General features: G+C 35.3%; 1 protein-coding gene across 1 annotated transcript in view; it reads right to left on the bottom strand.

Annotated features, from left to right (window-relative positions):
- LOC133631811 (proprotein convertase subtilisin/kexin type 5-like) overlaps positions 1-18073 on the bottom strand; it is a 48518-nt gene that overhangs the window by 7355 nt on the left and 23090 nt on the right. The window contains exons 6-15 of the mRNA XM_062023972.1: positions 15493-15553; positions 15285-15430; positions 13153-13359; positions 12978-13061; positions 10541-10727; positions 8505-8719; positions 8140-8382; positions 4853-5086; positions 4616-4796; positions 1452-1669 (exon numbers count right to left, since the gene is read on the bottom strand). Coding sequence (XP_061879956.1) covers positions 1452-1669; positions 4616-4796; positions 4853-5086; positions 8140-8382; positions 8505-8719; positions 10541-10727; positions 12978-13061; positions 13153-13359; positions 15285-15430; positions 15493-15553 — 1776 coding nt within the window. The remainder of the gene's footprint in view (positions 1-1451; positions 1670-4615; positions 4797-4852; positions 5087-8139; positions 8383-8504; positions 8720-10540; positions 10728-12977; positions 13062-13152; positions 13360-15284; positions 15431-15492; positions 15554-18073) is intronic.

Genomic DNA, 18073 nt, shown 5'->3' with positions numbered 1-18073 from the left:
TGTAGATTATTATATTTAATTGTTCCTTTTTTGCTAAGCAAGAGGGTACAATTCTATATATATCCATCTATTTATATGTATTTACAGCAGGGGTCACCAACCTTTTTGAAACCAAGAGCTACTTCTTGGGTACTGATTAATGCGAAGGGCTACCAGTTTGATACACACTTAAATTAATTGCCAGAAATAGCCAATTTGCTCAATTTACCTTTGACTCTATGTTTCTATTAATAATTAATGATGTCTACACTTAATTGAACGGTTTAAAAGAGGAGAAAACACAAAAAAAAATGACAATTAAATTTTGAAACATAGTTTATCTTCAATTTCGACTCTTTAAAATTCAAAATTCAACCGAAAAAAAGAAAAGAAAAACTAGCTAATTCGAATCTTTTTGAAAAAATTAAAAAAAGAATTTATGGAACATCATTAGTAATTTTTCCTGATTAAGATTAATTTTAGAATTTTGATGACATGTTTTAAATAGGTTAAAATCCAATCTGCACTTTGTTAGAATATATAACAAATTGGACCAAGCTATATTTCTAACAAAGACAAATCATTATTTCTTCTAGATTTTCCAGAACAAAAATTTTCAAAGAAATTCAAAAGACTTTGAAATAAGATTTACATTTGATTCTACAGATTTTCTAGATTTGCCAGAATAATTGTTTTGAATTTTAATCATAAAAAGTTTGAAGAAATATTTCACAAATATTCTTCGTCGAAAAAACAGAAGCTAAAATGAAGAATTAAATCTAAATTGATTTATTATTCTTTACAATAAAATAAAAAAATGTACTTGAACATTGATTTAAATTGTCAGGAAAGAAGAGGAAGGAATTTAAAAGGTAAAAAAGGTATATGTGTTTAAAAATCCTAAAATCATTTTTAAGGTTGTATTTTTTCTCTAAAATTTTCTTTCTGAAAGTTATAAGAAGCAAAGTAAAAAAAAGTAATGAATTTATCTAAACAAGTGAAGACCAAGTCTTTAAAATATTTTCTTGGATTTTCAAATTGTATTTGAGTTTTGTCTCTCTTAGAATTAAAAATGTCGAGCAAAGCGAGACCAGCTTGCTAGTAAATAAATACAATTTAAAAAATAGAGGCAGCTCACTGGTAAGTGCTGCTATTTGAGCTATTTTTAGAACAGGCCAGCGGGCTCCTCATCTGGTCCTTACGGGCTACCTGGTGCCCGCGGGCACCGCGTTGGTGACCCCTGATTTACAGTATGATGCACTGTAGATAGGACAAGATCATTTACTTGAGACAAATCACTAAGATTCATCTCATGTCATAAGGACTGTTGATTAGTCAAGGTTATTAACTCCCCACTGCAGCATCATTGAGGTTGGAAACTCCAGCAAAAAAAAAAACTGCAGGAATTCCCAAAGAGTCATAATCATGAGATGAAATGTTTTTAAAGAAGAAGAAGAAGAAGAGCAAACAACCTGTGCAGGTCTTGCAGGTGGGGTGACACCTGAGGCAGGTGTTGGACCAGCTGTGTGGGTAGTATCCTGGCGGGCAGGACTTCAGGCAACGACCGCTTTGCTTCATGAAGACGAAGCCGTCCCGGCAGGTCAGGCAGTCTCTGTCGGCGGGCCCTCGACATTGTCTGCAGGCGGGGTCGCAGCGCTCGCACGCCATGATGCTCGTGTTGCCAAAATGACTGCGAAGGAAACGTTACACCATGGCATGACTTTTGTGTAACTGTGTATGTCTCATTGTGTTGTCTCGAGGCTCTTAAAACTCCACCGTGACTTCAAAGCGGACAGATGGCAGGATCTGCCCAATTTCCAGACGAACTCTATTTGAAGTATTTTATGGAACTCTCTTTGAACTGTTCTACGACCTCGCCTTTTGAACTGGTGCTACTGAAAATGCAGTTGAATATCTTTTGAAATCAGTGCAATACATTGTTCATGATATCAAAGTATCGCGATACAGCACTTTTTTTTTACCACAATTGAACATTTTAATGGTATTAGCTGTACAATAATACCTGTTATTACTAATGCTGAAGAAAAACAACTATGTATATGATATCCCTGTAATAAGAGGTCATGTACTAATACTGATAGTATCACAATACAGGGAATGTAGGATAACCAATAAATACATTGCAGAAGCGAAGTAGAGGCGATACATGTTGATATTTGTACCACTGAAGATGTAGATGGGCAAGTCTCGACAGGGTAATAGTGTGATATGTTGTTTACGATATCAAAAGCGTTATGATACAGCATTTTTACATACATAATTGCACAACTGAAAAGAAAAATGGGCAAGATTGAGGAAGAGGAAAATGAAGGAACGATATCATCGATTGTCACATTATCCACAAGGAAAAATGTGAACGGAACAAATGATACGAGACATGCCGATATCGTAGTAGCTCCAAAAACAAAATCATTGGGATATTCCGTCAACAATGTATCTTGATACTGCAATCGAATGATAATTCCATCCACAGGATTGCAAGAATAAACTGATATGATATCACTTCACTGCTGTCCCACAGTTTTGATGGTATCATCTAAGAAGCTTCAGATTGGTATCACTTTGATATTTTCCCACCCCACAATATCAAAAGTATCACAATACAGCAATTGTACCATAATTGACACATTGGAAAAAAAGTATTGATACATGGTGAAATGAAGAAGATCATCTATCAATTATCTGAGTCGCTTTTGATACGATATCACTATATATACATATATACACACACATATATATATATATATATATATATATATATATATATATATATATATATATATATATATATATATATATATATATATATATATATATATATATATATACTGTATGTGTGTATATATGTATATATATATATATATATATATATATATATATATATATATATATATATATATATATATATATATATATATATATATATATATATATATATATATATATATACTGTATGTGTGTATATATGTATATATATATATATATATATATATATATATATATATATATATACACACACACACACACACACACACACACACACACACACACACACACACACACACACACACACACACACACACACACATATATACTGTTCGGTAACCAAAGGCAACGCTGTTTACGACCCACTTCCCTCTGGAAGCAGCTGTGGTCAGGTGGGGAGAGAAAGTCAAATAAAGAAATAGGAGTGCAATCTTTTGGCAGAGCGTGGTGCAAGACTGTACAGAGAGTACAGTGGCCGCGTCTCTCCTCAAAATTGAGTCCAAATTTAATTCTGTCTCTGTTTGATTCTTTGCCTCTTGTCTTGTTTAATAAATGTCATCAGTGTTTGAACCTGACACGTGGCCCATTGTTGGGCCGCCAAAAAATATGCGTTTCTTAGCTGTGGTCCATATGGGCCGCAGCGGTACTCATTTGTAATACACTTTTCCACCACTTGTGGCAGTAATGACAATATCAAACATACAGAAGAAGTCTGGAGCTAAAGTCACAAAGAAGTTTCTTAAGCGCAAAAAGTATGACTAAAGTGTTGAAGCTTTGCTTTTATTTGCACTTCAATTTTATTGGCAGTTTAGTTAAGAAAAATATTATTATTTTAGTTTATTTATTTATTTTAGCAAAACAATGGTTTGTCAATAGAGATGTCCGATAATCCGATATTGTCCAACTCTTAATTACCGATTCTGATATCAACCGATACGATACATACAGTCGTGGAATTAACACATTATTATGCCTAATTTTGTTGTGATGCCCCGCTGGATGCATTAAACAATGTAACAAGGTTTTCCAAAATAAATCAACTCAAGTTATGGGAAAAAAAATGCCAACATGGCACTGCCATATTTATTATTGAAGTCACAAAGTGCATTCTTTTTTTTAACATGCCTCAAAACAGCAGCTTGGAATTTGGGACATGAGGAGGTTGAGGTGGGCGGGGTTGAAGTGGGGGGTGTATATTGTAGCGTCCCGGAAGAGTTAGTGCTGCAAGGGATTCTGGGTATTTGTTCTGTTGTGTTTATGTTGTGTTACGGTGCGGATGTTCTCCCGAAATGTGTTTGTCGTTCTTGTTTGGTGTGGGTTCACAGTGTGGCGCATATTTGTAACAGTGTTAAAGTTGTTTATACGTCCATCCTCAGTGTGACCTGTATGGCTGTTGACCAAGTATGCGTTGCATTCACTTGTGTGTGTGAAAAGCCGTAGATATTATGTGACTGGGCCGGCACGCAAAGGCAGTGCCTTTAAGGTTTATTGGCGCTCTGTACTTCTCCCTACGTCTGTGTAAAAAAGTCATACATTTTACTTTTTGAAACCAATACCGATAATTTTGAAACCGATACCGATAATTTCTGATATTATATTTTAAAGCATTTATCGTCCGATAATATCGGCAGTCCGATATTATCGGACATCTCTATGTAAAAGTATAACTCCCACATCTTTATCTGACTGGAAAGTTTTCAGAGCTTTATTTTAAGATGTGTAGCAAAGCCTGCATTTTTTATTATTATTATCATTTTATTGTTTTTTTTATAAAGCTCTGTGCTCCATAAGGTGGTGCATCCAGGTAGGGGCAGGTCATGTGGTTGGTGTGTCCGCTCTCTCCTCTTACCTCTCAGAGCAAGTTTGCACACAGCTGCTTCCCTGCCGGAAGTAGTCCGGTCTACAGGCGGCACACTGCACGCTGTGGCGGCCCACACACGAAGCGCAGCTCCAGTGGCAGCGCTCGCACACACCCTCGTCCTTGTCGTCGCCATAGTAACCCACCGGACACTGCACCATGCAGGTGGAATCTGACACGGACACAAGTCAATACATTGATGGCAGCACGTGCACACGATGCACTCACTCATCAGGAAGTGCGGGGGGTTGCAGCTGAGGCAAGCGTCCTGGCCCGGACCCGAGCAGCGGTGGCAGGACTGGTGGCACGGCTGGCACTGCCCGCTGGAATCCATGTAGGTGCGCAGTGAGCACTGGCTGTACCACACGCAGTGACCGTTGACGTCCTTACGGCGGTTGGACTGGCAGCTCAGGCACGACGACGGCTCGTTGCCCGAACACGTCAGACAGGACTGGTCGCAATCTGGATCAGGCAGAACACAATAACATGGATATTAAATATATTTTTTAAACGCCTTTTTTTCCCCAAGGTACCTGGATGAAAGTCAACATGATGTGTATAAATGTGTATTCATTTGAATTGTTCTAATGTAATAATAATAATAATTAAAGCTGCAAGCAGCTATGGACGGGACCGACTTTGAAGGCTCATAAAATCCAAACCAGAGCAGTAATTAAAACTCTTTCATCAAGTTTTAATCAGAAGGGTTCAATCTCTCTCCTGTGCTAATTTGAAGCCAACACGACAAACGCGCTCAGAGGAGATAATGTTTGAAGAAAGGCGACTGTTTTTACACAACTTTTGTTTTGAAGGGGGAATTGCAAACTTCCTGTTGATTTTTGCTGGGGGTTGTCAGTGTATGAAATATAGGTTTAAGTGAGACCTACATAGAGGTTTTTGTTTCATGTCTCTACGACATTCCTACTGGGAGTTACAGGCAAACTTCAAATAAAACCAATAAATATTTTATTACACTTTGTGTTTTTAATATATTTTATTTGTATTTTATTTATTTACTCTTTCAATGAAACTAAACTTTTAAGTAACTTATTTATATATACTTCATTTATTTCATTTAATCTATAATATAATGTTAAAAAAAAGATATGCTTTGTTCCATTTAGATGTTTTATTTTTAAAGTTAATTAATCCATTAAAAACTCAAACAAACTTCAACTAAAACCAATAAATATTTTATTACACTTTGTGTTTTTAATATATTTTATTTGTATTTTATTTATTAGTCTTTGAATTAAACTAAACTTTTAAGTAACTTATTTATATATACTTCATTTATTTAATTTAATCTGTAATATAATGTTAAAAAAAAGATATGTTTTGTTCCATTTTGAGGTTTTTTTTTGTTTTTAAAGTTAATTAATCCATTAAAAACTCAAACAAACTTCAACTAAAACCAATAAATATTTTATTACACTTTATTTGTGTTTTTAATATACTTTATTTGTATTTTATTTAGTAGTCTTTGAATGAAACTAAACTTTTAAGTAACTTATTTTTATGTAGTTCATTTATTTCATTTAATATGTAATATAATGTTTAAAAAAAAGATATGTTTTGTTCCATTTTGAGTTATTATTTTTGTTTTTAAAGTTAATTAATCCATTAAAAACTCAAACAAACTTCAACTAAAACCAATGAATATTTCATTACACTTTATTTGTGTTTTTAATATATTTTATTTATTGGTCTTTGAATTAAACTAAACTTTTAAGTAACTTATTTATACATACTTCATTTATTTCATTTAATCTGTAATATAATGTTAAAAAAAAAAAGATATGTTTTGTTCCATTTTGAGTTTTTATTTTTGTTTTAAAAGTTAATTAATCCATTAAAAACTCAAACAAACTTCAACTAAAACCAATAAATATTTTATTATACTTTGTGTTTTTAATATATTTTATTTGTATTTTATTTATTAGTCTTTGAGTGAAACTAAACTTTTAAGTAACGTATTTATATATACTTCATTTATTTTATTTAATCTGTAATATAATGTTAGAAAAGATATGTTTTGTTCCATTTTGAGTTTTTATTTTTGTTTTTAAAGTTAATTAATCCATTAAAAACTCAAACAAACTTCAACTAAAACCAATAAATATTTCATTACACTTTATTTGTGTTTTTAATATACTTTATTTATTCGTCTTTGAATGAAACTAAACTTTTAAGTAATTTATTCATACATACTTCATTTATTTCATTTAATCTGTAATATACTGTTAAAAAAAAAGATATGTTTTGTTCCATTTTGAGTTTTTATTTTTGTTTTTAAATTTAATTAATCCATTAAAAACTGAAACAAACTTCAACTAAAACCAATAAATATTTTATTACACTTTGTGTTTTTAATATATTTTATTTGTATTTTATTTATTAGTCTTTGAATTAAACTAAACTTTTAAGTAACTTATTTATATATACTTCATTTATTTCATTTAATCTGTAATATAATGTTAAAAAAAAGATATGTTTTGTTCCATTTTGAGTTTTTATTTTTGTTTTTAAATTTAATTAATCCATTAAAAACTCAAACAAACTTTAACTAAAACCAATAAATATTTCATTACACTTTATTTGTGTTTTTAATATATTTTATTTGTATTTTATTTATTAGTCTTTGAATTAAACTAAACTTTTAAGTAACTTATTTATATATACTTCATTTATTTCATTTAATCTGTAATATAATGTTAAAAAAAAGATATGTTTTGTTCCATTTTGAGTTTTTATTTTTGTTTTTAAATTTAATTAATCCATTAAAAACTCAAACAAACTTCAACTAAAACCAATAAATATTTCATTACACTTTGTGTTTTTAATATACTTTATTTGTATTTTATTTAGTAGTCTTTGAATGAAACTAAACTTTTAAGTAACTTATTTTTATGTAGTTCCTTTATTTCATTTAATATGTAATATAATGTTTAAAAAAAATATATGTTTTGTTCCATTTTGAGTTATTATTTTTGTTTTTAAAGTTAATTAATCCATTAAAAACTCAAACAAACTTCAACTAAAACCAATGAATATTTCATTACACTTTATTTGTGTTTTTAATATATTTTATTTATTGGTCTTTGAATTAAACTAAACTTTTAAGTAACTTATTTATACATACTTCATTTATTTCATTTAATCTGTAATATAATGTTAAAAAAAAAAGATATGTTTTGTTCCATTTTGAGTTTTTATTTTTGTTTTAAAAGTTAATTAATCCATTAAAAACTCAAACAAACTTCAACTAAAACCAATAAATATTTTTATTATACTTTGTGTTTTTAATATATTTTATTTGTATTTTATTTATTAGTCTTTGAATGAAACTAAACTTTTAAGTAACTTATTTATACATGCTTCATTTATTTCATTTAATCTGTTGTTGGTATTTTATTTTTTAACTTTTAAACTTTAAGTAAATACAATGTTTTCATGTTTTATTATATTTGTACGACATTTCTATTCACTTTTGTTTGTCAATCATCCATTATTACCTCGACATTCGCCGTCAGCGGGGTCGTAGTAAGTGCTGCTGGGACACTCGGGCAGACACTCGCCGTTGTAGCGCACAGCTTTGGGGTTACGGCAGTAGTCGCAGTCGTCGTCGTCCGGACCGTCGCAGGAGGCGCAGTTGGCATGGCAACGCAAACACTCCCGCTGCTTCTCGGTGGCGTAGTATCCGGCGGGGCAGTCGCCCACACATTTGTCGTCATGCAGGAAGAAGAAATCTGCACATTCTGATTGAAATGTGAGAAGTTGTTATACAAACATGTTTTTTTAACTGAGAGCTTGAGAAGGTAGAACTGATGCTTTTTTAAAAAAGGAGGATGGAGGCGCCACCTAGCGGCTGAGGACTTACTCTGACAGAGGCCGTCTTGGTTGCACCGCGTACAGTCAGGAGGACATTGGAGACATTGTGTGTCTTGTGTGTAGTAGCCCGCAGGACAATGAAGTCTGCACGAGCGCTTCAAAAGAAAGAGTCCGTCTTCACAGCTCAGACAAAAGGAGGCGTTACCCTGACAGGAAGTGCACTGCGGCGCACACGGGTGGCACACGCCGCCCTCAGGAAAACCTCTATAAGAAAACAAACACACTTGTTAAAAATATACACACATCCAGCATATATATATATATATATGTATATAATAATAATAATACATTTTATTTGTAAAAAGCACTTTACATTGAGTAAACAACCTCAAAGTGCTACAAAGTATTAAAAAAAAAAGAAAATAAAAATATAATACAAAATAAATACAAATAAAAACTAGAACAGCCAAATAGCTAAAACTAGAATGCTTATATCTAAAAAAAAAAAAAGAGGCTTTTTTAAAAAGAAGGGTTTTTAAGCCTTTTTTAAAAGCATCCACAGTCTGTGGTGCCCTCAGGTGGTCAGGGAGAGGGTTCCACAGACTGGGAGCGGCGGAGCAGAAAGCCCGGTCTCTCATTGTTCGTAGCTTTGTCCTCGGAGGTTGGAGGAGGTTAGCCTGTCCGGAGCGGAGGTGTCGTGTGGAGGATTTGGGGGTGAGTAGTTCTATATATATTAGAGATGTCCGATATGGCTTTTTTGCAGATATCCCATATTCCGATATTGTCCTAGTCTTAATTACCGATTCCAATATCAACCGATATTGATGTATACAGTCGTGGAATTAACACATTATTATGCCTAATTTTGTTGTGATGCCCCGCTGGATGCATTAAACAATGTAACAAGGTTTTCCAAAATAAATCAACTCAAGTTATGGGAAAAAAATGCCAACACGGCACTGCCATATTTATTATTGAAGTCACAAAGTGCATTATTTTTTTTGAACATGCCTCAAAACAGCAGCTTGGAATTTGGGACATGCTCTCCCTGAGAAAGCACGAGGAGGTTGAGGTGGGGGGAGTAGGGAGTAGCGGGGGTGTATATTGTAGCGTCCCGGAAGAGTTAGTGCTGCAAGGGGTTCTGGGTATTTGTTCTGTTGTGTTTATGTTGTGTTACGGTGCGGATGTTTTCCCGAAATGTGTCACGACGGGGGGGGGTCGCAGCTTGCTGCGAGGTTTGTTCCCCCGGGATGCAAAGGGATCACTCCGGACAGGACTTGCAGGTAGGAACATCATTTAATTCTCCAAAAAACACTCAGAGGTACAAAAACAGAAAAACCAACCGACGGAACAAGGTGCCAATCGCACTCGAAACAAAACTTAGCACTGGAATCAAGAACGAGAAAACTTACTAGGTATGGCATGAACAAACAAATCTCACGTGACAATAGCGTGAAGCACACTTAGCATGAAACCAGACATGAAGCGAACAATGGCGCCAGGCCGACTGACTGACAAAAGCGGGCTTAAATAGGACACAGGTGAGCGTCCCGAACACCAGAGGCAGGTGAAAACAATAAGCTGCCATGGCAACCAAACCAAACTCAGAGGCGTCGAACAGGAACTAAAAGAGTCCAAAACTAACAGAAAATAACAAAAACATGATCCGAACCACGGATCATGACAAAATGTGTGTCATTCTTGTTTGGTGTGGGTTCACAGTGTGGCGCATATTTGTAACAGTGTTAAAGTTGTTTATACGGCCACCCTCAGTGTGACCTGTATGGCTGTTGACCAAGTATGCCTTGCATTCACTTGTATGTGTGAAAAGCCGTAGCTATTATGTGACTGGGCCGGTGCGCAAAGGCAGTGCCTTTAAGGTTTATTGGCGCTCTGTACTTCTCCCTACGTCCGTGTACACAGCCGCGTTTTAAAAAGTCATACATTTTACTTTTTGAAACCGATACCGATAATTTCCGATATTACATTTTAAAGCATTTATCGGCCGATAATATCGGCAGACCGATATTATCGGACATCTCTAATATATATATATATATATATACATTAAAAGGTCAGGACTACCTGAGGCACTCCAGCACACACATTCCGTCCTGCAGGAAGTGTCCAGCTTGGCATCGCTGGCACGCTTTGGCGTCCTGACATGAGACACAGCCATCCATGCAGGCGTCACAGCGACTGGACGTGTGGTTGACAAAGGTGGACGCAGGACAGTGAGACGTGCACGTCTGACGAGCTGTCAAGAAATTTCCTACAACAAAGATAAGAATAAAAGACATGGCTGTACGCACGCTCAACCGCCCGCCAAAGCCGCCCATGAATACAACAACAATGGTAATAGACAATACTAATTAAATAAATAATTAATAATAATTAATAATCAATTAAATAATACTACAAGTACACACACTTGTGTACACGCAAATGATCTATTTATGCTTTTTACTTGTTGCTTATGTCACTCTCAATATATGAATACATTATATGAATGATCTAACCAATATACTGCATATATATTAGAATACATTAAATACATGTTTTATTCTATTCTGATTATATTTTTTTATTTTCTAATCCTCAAAATGCTTGTTTTATTATTAAACTGTTACACACATGATTTTTTTAAAATAATTTATTAAACGATTACATAATCACATAGGTATAATTAGAATTTAAGAAATGTTGATTCTATTATATTTTATATTATTAATTTTACTACTATAATATTATCATAATATTATCATATTTCGATTGTCTTTTTTCCCCCATTTTCCAATCCTCAAAATGCTTTTTTTTTTTAAATTAAACTATTATATACATGATTTCATAACAATTTATATAAAAGTAAATAGAATTCATATCTTTAAAACTTACTGTTTATTAAATTTTTCAATGAGTTTGTTCCATTGTACGTACAGTACATGTAACAATGGATGATATACACTCAATCTTTACATTAGGAAAGAGAATGGAAAGATTAATTAATACATTTGATAAATAATTGCATAGAATTCAAAATAATTGAATAAAAGCTTAAATGTTTGTTTTTTAAACAATATGTATATTTTATTTATGTAAAAGCAGATCAAATGTGACGTCCATGATGCAGTTGTCGTTCTTTACATAAAAATCAGTCTTATCAAATAATTATTATTTCATTATAATTATGTACATAGAAATATACAATATATTTTATTATATCCAATTATTATATTACCAGTACTACTACGACTATCATACATTTATTATATACAATGTTTTTTTTAATCAAGCATGTAAAACGTATACATGATAGTGGATTATTATAATGTAAAAATGATTAGAATAAAATATAATTATTATGGTTATATATTACACACACACACACACACACACACACACACACACACACACACACACACACACACACACACACACACACACACCCACACGCACACACACACACGCACATTCTTGTATTTGTTACCTTCTTGAGACCTCCAAAAAATGCCTACCTCTATACGACCACCCTTTCTAGATATATAAAGATTTGTATTTACAACATTAATAATATATACATACTATGTAAATATTAAAAAGGTAAGCTTTTAGTACATTTTTGGGGGGGGAATTTTTTGTTTGTAATTGGTTTTCAATCTTCATTATTTACTTCAAGTTATTACAGTATGTCTCTATATACATATACATATTTATTTTATTTTTATTTTTTTAATTAATTTTGACCAAAGGGGGTGCATTTCAATTTCTTACACACACTTCTTATTACATATGTTGGCCAGAGGGGGAGCACTTCAAATTTTGACACACACTTGTTATTTCATATGTTGACCAGAGGGGGAGCACTTTTAAAACCGACACACAGTCAATTTAAAAAACCTTTTTGGGACCACCCTAATTTTGATAGATTTCACCACCAGGGGGTGCAAATGAGATCTCTATTTTTTTGTTTTTTGTAATGTGCTTAAAGCCGATGACAAACGAGCCACTGACCACAGATGGCCCCTGTGCCGCACTTTGGGCAACCCAGCTGTAGAAGCTAACTGTTAATGGCCACTATAGTCTTAGTACCGTAGTGTATTTGTTCATCCTATAGTCACATATGGGACGCGGGTTGTCTTAAGTTAGCACCGGAAGTCGCAAAATCAGCTGTTCACCTGGCGGGTTTTTTTGGGGGATGAATAGGGAAGTCCTTCTTTACCCGCCGTCTTGTTTTATCATATATTGCTGCCTTTGCACCTGTCAATGCTTACTTTTGTAAGCACATTAAATCAACAAAAAAAAATCCTGACTTTGGAGCAATGTTCACGGACTCTAGTATTTGGTCTCTCTATTAGATGCAATGGTTTTCCGTATTGGGACCATGATTTCGGTCCTAACTTGTTCACCGGTCCTCGTATTGGAAGCTACTTTTCCTTGTTGATGTCTCAAGAAGGGTAGAAATACAAGGACACACACACACACACACACACACACACACACACACACACACACACACACACACCTGGGTGACAGGTGAGGCAGTCGTCTTTGCGTGCAGAGAAGCATGTCTTACAAGAAGAATGACACAGCTCACAGTCTCCCTGCTCTGCAGCAACAACACAAACAACACAAAGTTCACAAATTGAACAAAGGGTACAATCTGAAACTACAACAACAACAACAACGACGTGTCCTACTGTTCCAGAAGTGTCGATCAGCACATGACCCTCGCTGAGCTCTCGTCACACATTCTCCGTCCCTCAGAGTCATCTCGTCCTCGCACGAGTCACAGTCGTCGAATCTGGGACCGCCGCAGGTCTTACACGCACGGTGACACTCCTCGCACTCCCGGCCCTCCACGTCCACAAAGAAGCCCTCCTCGCAGCGGTCCACACACATCCCATCTGGACACACCCAAGACACAACTTAGTCTCGCTGCCCTCGCCAGTAATCACTTGTTTGAAAAATGAGTGGTCCTCCCAGGGAATCTAAGTTACTGGTGAATCCCAAGTTCTTTCAATGACATACAACATAGGGTTGGAGTTGGGGGTTAAATCACCAAAATGATTCCCGGGCGCGGCGCCGCTGCTGCCCACTGCTCCCCAAGGGGATGGGACAAATGCAGAGGACAAATTTCACCACATCTAGTGTGTGTGTGACAATCATTGGTACTTTAATCTTTAATCTTTAATATGCTGAGTAAGAAGGACCATCAAGACAGAATTGGAATATTTTCAAGTTTTACTAAAGCTTTAGGAGTGCTGCTCAAGTTGATCTGGCATTCCAAGGGAAAAACCAACTTCTTCTCACACAAAGAAAACCCCCATCTCCCCCTCGCACCACTGATAAGAAACCAGTGGGTGTTGTATTTCACATTCCTGATGGTTTAAAGGCTTACTGAAATGATTTTTTAAAATTTAAACGGGAATAGCAGATCCATTCTATGTGTCATACTTGATCATTTTGCGATATTGCCATATTTTTGCTGAAAGGATTTAGTAGAGAACAACGTCGATAAAGTTCGCAACTTTTGGTCTCTGATAAAAAAAACCTTGCCTGTTCCGGAAGTAGCGTGACGTTGTCAGTTGTTCACTCCCTCATATTTTCCTATTGTTTTCAACGCAGCTAGAGCTATTCGGACCATTACCCCATTAATTTGAGCGAGGATGAAAGATTCGTGGATTAGGAACGTTAGAGTGACGGACTAGAATGCAGTGAAATACATTTTTTTTTTTCGCTCTGACCGCAACTTAGGTACAAGCTGACTCATTGGATTCCACACTCTCTCCTTTTTCTATTGTGGATCACGGATTTGTATTTTAAACCACCTCGGATACTATATCCTCTTGAAAATGAGAGTCGAGAACGCGAAATGGACATTCACAGTGACTTTTATCTCCACGACAATACATCGGCGAAACGCTTTAGCTACGAGCTAACGTGATAGCATCGTGCTTTAACTGCATATAGAAACAAAAAAAATAAACCCCTGACTGGAAGGATAGATAGAAAATCAACAATACTATTAAACCGTGGACATGTAAATACACGGTTAATGCTTTCCAGGCTGGCGAAGGTTAACAATGCTGTGCTAACGACGCCATTGAAGCTAACTTAGCAACTTAGCAACCGGACCGCACAGAGCTATGCTAAAAACATTAGCGCTCCACCTACGCCAGCCAGCCCTCATCTGCTCATCAACACCCGTGCTCACCTGCGTTCCAGCGATCGGCGGAAGGACGAAGGACTTCACCCGATGCGTTTGGCGGCCCGGAGACGTAGGAAGTCAAGGTGAGGTCGGCGGCTAGCGCGTCTGCTCTCCAACAAAGTCCTCCTGGTTGTGTAGCTGTAGTCCGCTGTTAATACACCGATCCCACCTACAACTGTCTTCTTTGCAGCCTTCATTGTTCATTAAACAAATTGCAAAAGATGTCCAGAATACTGTGGAATTATGAAATGAAAACAGAGCTTTTTGTATAGGATTCTACGGGGTACCATAACTTCCGTTAAACTGACTTCGTCACGCGCATACGTCATCATACCGCGACGTTTCAGCCGGATATTTCCCGGGAAATTTTAAATGTCACTTTATAAGTTAACCCGGCCGTATTGGCATGTGTTGCAATGTTAAGATTTCATCATTGATATATAAACTATCAGACTGCGTGGTCGGTAGTAGTGGCTTTCAGTAGGCCTTTAAAACACTAAACAGACAATCTGAAGACAAAGAGAGACTGGTAGAATACACAAAGGAAAAGTACTAGCTGCTCTAAACATGGCTGTGTAAAAAGAAAGAACTCTTAAACATATCTGCATCCTTCCACAGTACCAAAAAGGTAGGCTCCGTCCAGACACCAGTAGCACTGAGCTGCGTCACAGACGGCACAGCGCTCGTCTTCACAGGGAGAACACTTCATGGTCTCAGCAAGGCCGTACGTGCGGTCTGGGCAGGACTGGTAGCAGTCAGAACCGAGCCTGGATGAGACACAGCAAAGTGAAGCCACAGGAAAAGTGTGTGAATCGTTTGGTAAGCTTACTGGTAGAAATGATCTTCACACTTGAGGCACACGGTTCCTTGGTCTGGATGTTTGGAATCTTCTGTGAGGAACGACATCGTTAGTAGGTAGGTGAACGTAATAATGACGTGAAAGGGGGTTCAATTAAAACCAGATTAATGATTAATAATTCAGCGTAGTGTTGTCCCGATACTAGGGATGTCCGATAATGGCTTTTTGCAGATATCCGATATGCCGATATTGTCCAACTCTTTAATTACCGATACCGATATCAACCGATACCGATATCAACCGATATATACAGTCGTGGAATTAACACATTATTAGGGATGTCCGATAATGGCTTTTTGCCGATATCCGATATGCCGATATTGTCCAACTCTTTAATTACCGATACCGATATCAACCGATACCGATATCAACCGATATATACAGTCGTGGAATTAACACATTATTAGGGATGTCCGATAATGGCTTTTTGCCGATATCCGATATGCCGATATTGTCCAACTCTTTAATTACCGATACCGATATCAACCGATACCGATATCAACCGATATATACAGTCGTGGAATTAACACATTATTAGGGATGTCCGATAATGGCTTTTTGCCGATATCCGATATGCCGATATTGTCCAACTCTTTAATTACCGATACCGATATCAACCGATACCGATATCAACCGATATATACAGTCGTGGAATTAACACATTATTAGGGATGTCCGATAATGGCTTTTTGCCGATATCCGATATGCCGATATTGTCCAACTCTTTAATTACCGATACCGATATCAACCGATACCGATATCAACCGATATATACAGTCGTGGAATTAACACATTATTAGGGATGTCCAATAATGGCTTTTTGCCGATATCCGATATGCCGATATTGTCCAACTCTTTAATTACCGATACCCATATCAACCGATACCGATATCAACCGATATATACAGTCGTGGAATTAACACATTATTATGCCTAATTTGGACAACCAGGTATGGTGAAGATAAGGTACTTTTTAAAAAACTGAATCAAATAAAATAAGATAAATAAATTAAAAATATTTTCTTGAATAAAAAAGAAAGTACAACAATATAAAAACAGTTACATAGAAGCTAGTAATTAATGAAAATGTGTAAAATTAACTGTTAAAGGTTAGTACTATTAGTGGACCAGCAGCACGCACAATCATGTGTGCTTACGGACTGTATCCCTTGCAGACTGTATTGATATATATTGATATATAATGTAGGAACCAGAATATTAATAACAGAAAGAAACAACCCTTTTGTGTGAATGAGTGTAAATGGGGGAGGGAGGTTTTTTGGGTTGGTGCACTAATTGTAAGTGTATCTTGTGTTTTTTATGTGGATTTAATTTTTAAAAAAATAAAAAAAAATTAAAAAAAACCCGATACTGATAATAAAAAAAACGATACCGATAATTTCCGATATTACATTTTAACGCATTTATCGGAATTATCGGACATCTCTACCCGATACCAAAATTATTTAGATACTTTTCTGTACTTTTCTACACTGCAAAAAGTCAGTGTTCAAAAACAAGAAAAAAATAAATAAATAAAATGAGGGGTATTTTATTTGAACTAAGCAAAATTATCTGCCAATAGAACAAGAAAATTCGGCTTGTCAAGACTTTCAAAAACAAGTAAAATTAGCCAACCTCAATGAACCCAAAAATACCTTAAAATAAGTATATTCTCACTAATAACAAGTGCACTTTTCTTGGTAGAAAAAAAAAGAGACCTTTTTGCTCAATATGTTGAAAAATATTCTTAAGTTAAGTAAATGCTAGTGCCATTATCTTGACATAATGATATGCGCTCGGCATTACATTTCTTGAAACCAGCAAACTTATACTAAAAACTAATTTATTGTTCTTAATGGAAAGGCAACAAAGCAACCGCTTGTTACTCTCGGGGTCTCCTAGCCGCTCAGGCAAATCATATGGTCTAAAAATGCATTTTTCCATGGATAACATGACATCATCGCGCCAAGTGCGTGCTCTTTCAGTCAATTAGTGCGCATATATACAGCCCGGCCCCCGGACAAATTTTTCTTTATTGTAATTTTGAATAATTTATCTGAATGTGCATGAACTATTTCTGTTCAAAATTGTTAGAAATGTTAAATGTTTAAATATTAACTGTCAGTTTACTGTACTGTGCCAACTGTACTACTATATGAGTACGTGTTTTCTATTATTTCATTGAAAATAAAACAGCAAAGTCCATTTGGCTGTCATCTGTTTTAATTATGAGACACAATTGTGTCAAAATCATGATTTTTGTTTTTTCATGCTTGAAATAAGAAATGATTACTTTAAAAAAGTAGTTTTATACTTGTGAGTGTTGATGACACAGCTTTGCAACAGTTGATATTCTAGTTTCAAGCATGTTTTACTCAATATAGGTCATCAAATCTCAGCAACAAGCTGTAATATCTTACTGAGATCATTTAGGACCAAAACCCTTAAAACAAGTAAAACACTCTTAATATAAAATCTGCTTAGTGAGAAGAATTATCTTGTCAGACAGAAAATAAGCAAATATCACCCTTATTTGAGATATTTCATC

This window comes from Entelurus aequoreus, linkage group LG17, assembly GCF_033978785.1.
Source record: "Entelurus aequoreus isolate RoL-2023_Sb linkage group LG17, RoL_Eaeq_v1.1, whole genome shotgun sequence".
Taxonomy (NCBI): domain Eukaryota; kingdom Metazoa; phylum Chordata; class Actinopteri; order Syngnathiformes; family Syngnathidae; genus Entelurus; species Entelurus aequoreus.
The sequence above is the reverse complement of the archived record's forward strand: the minus strand, read 5'-3'. Positions and strand labels throughout refer to the sequence as shown.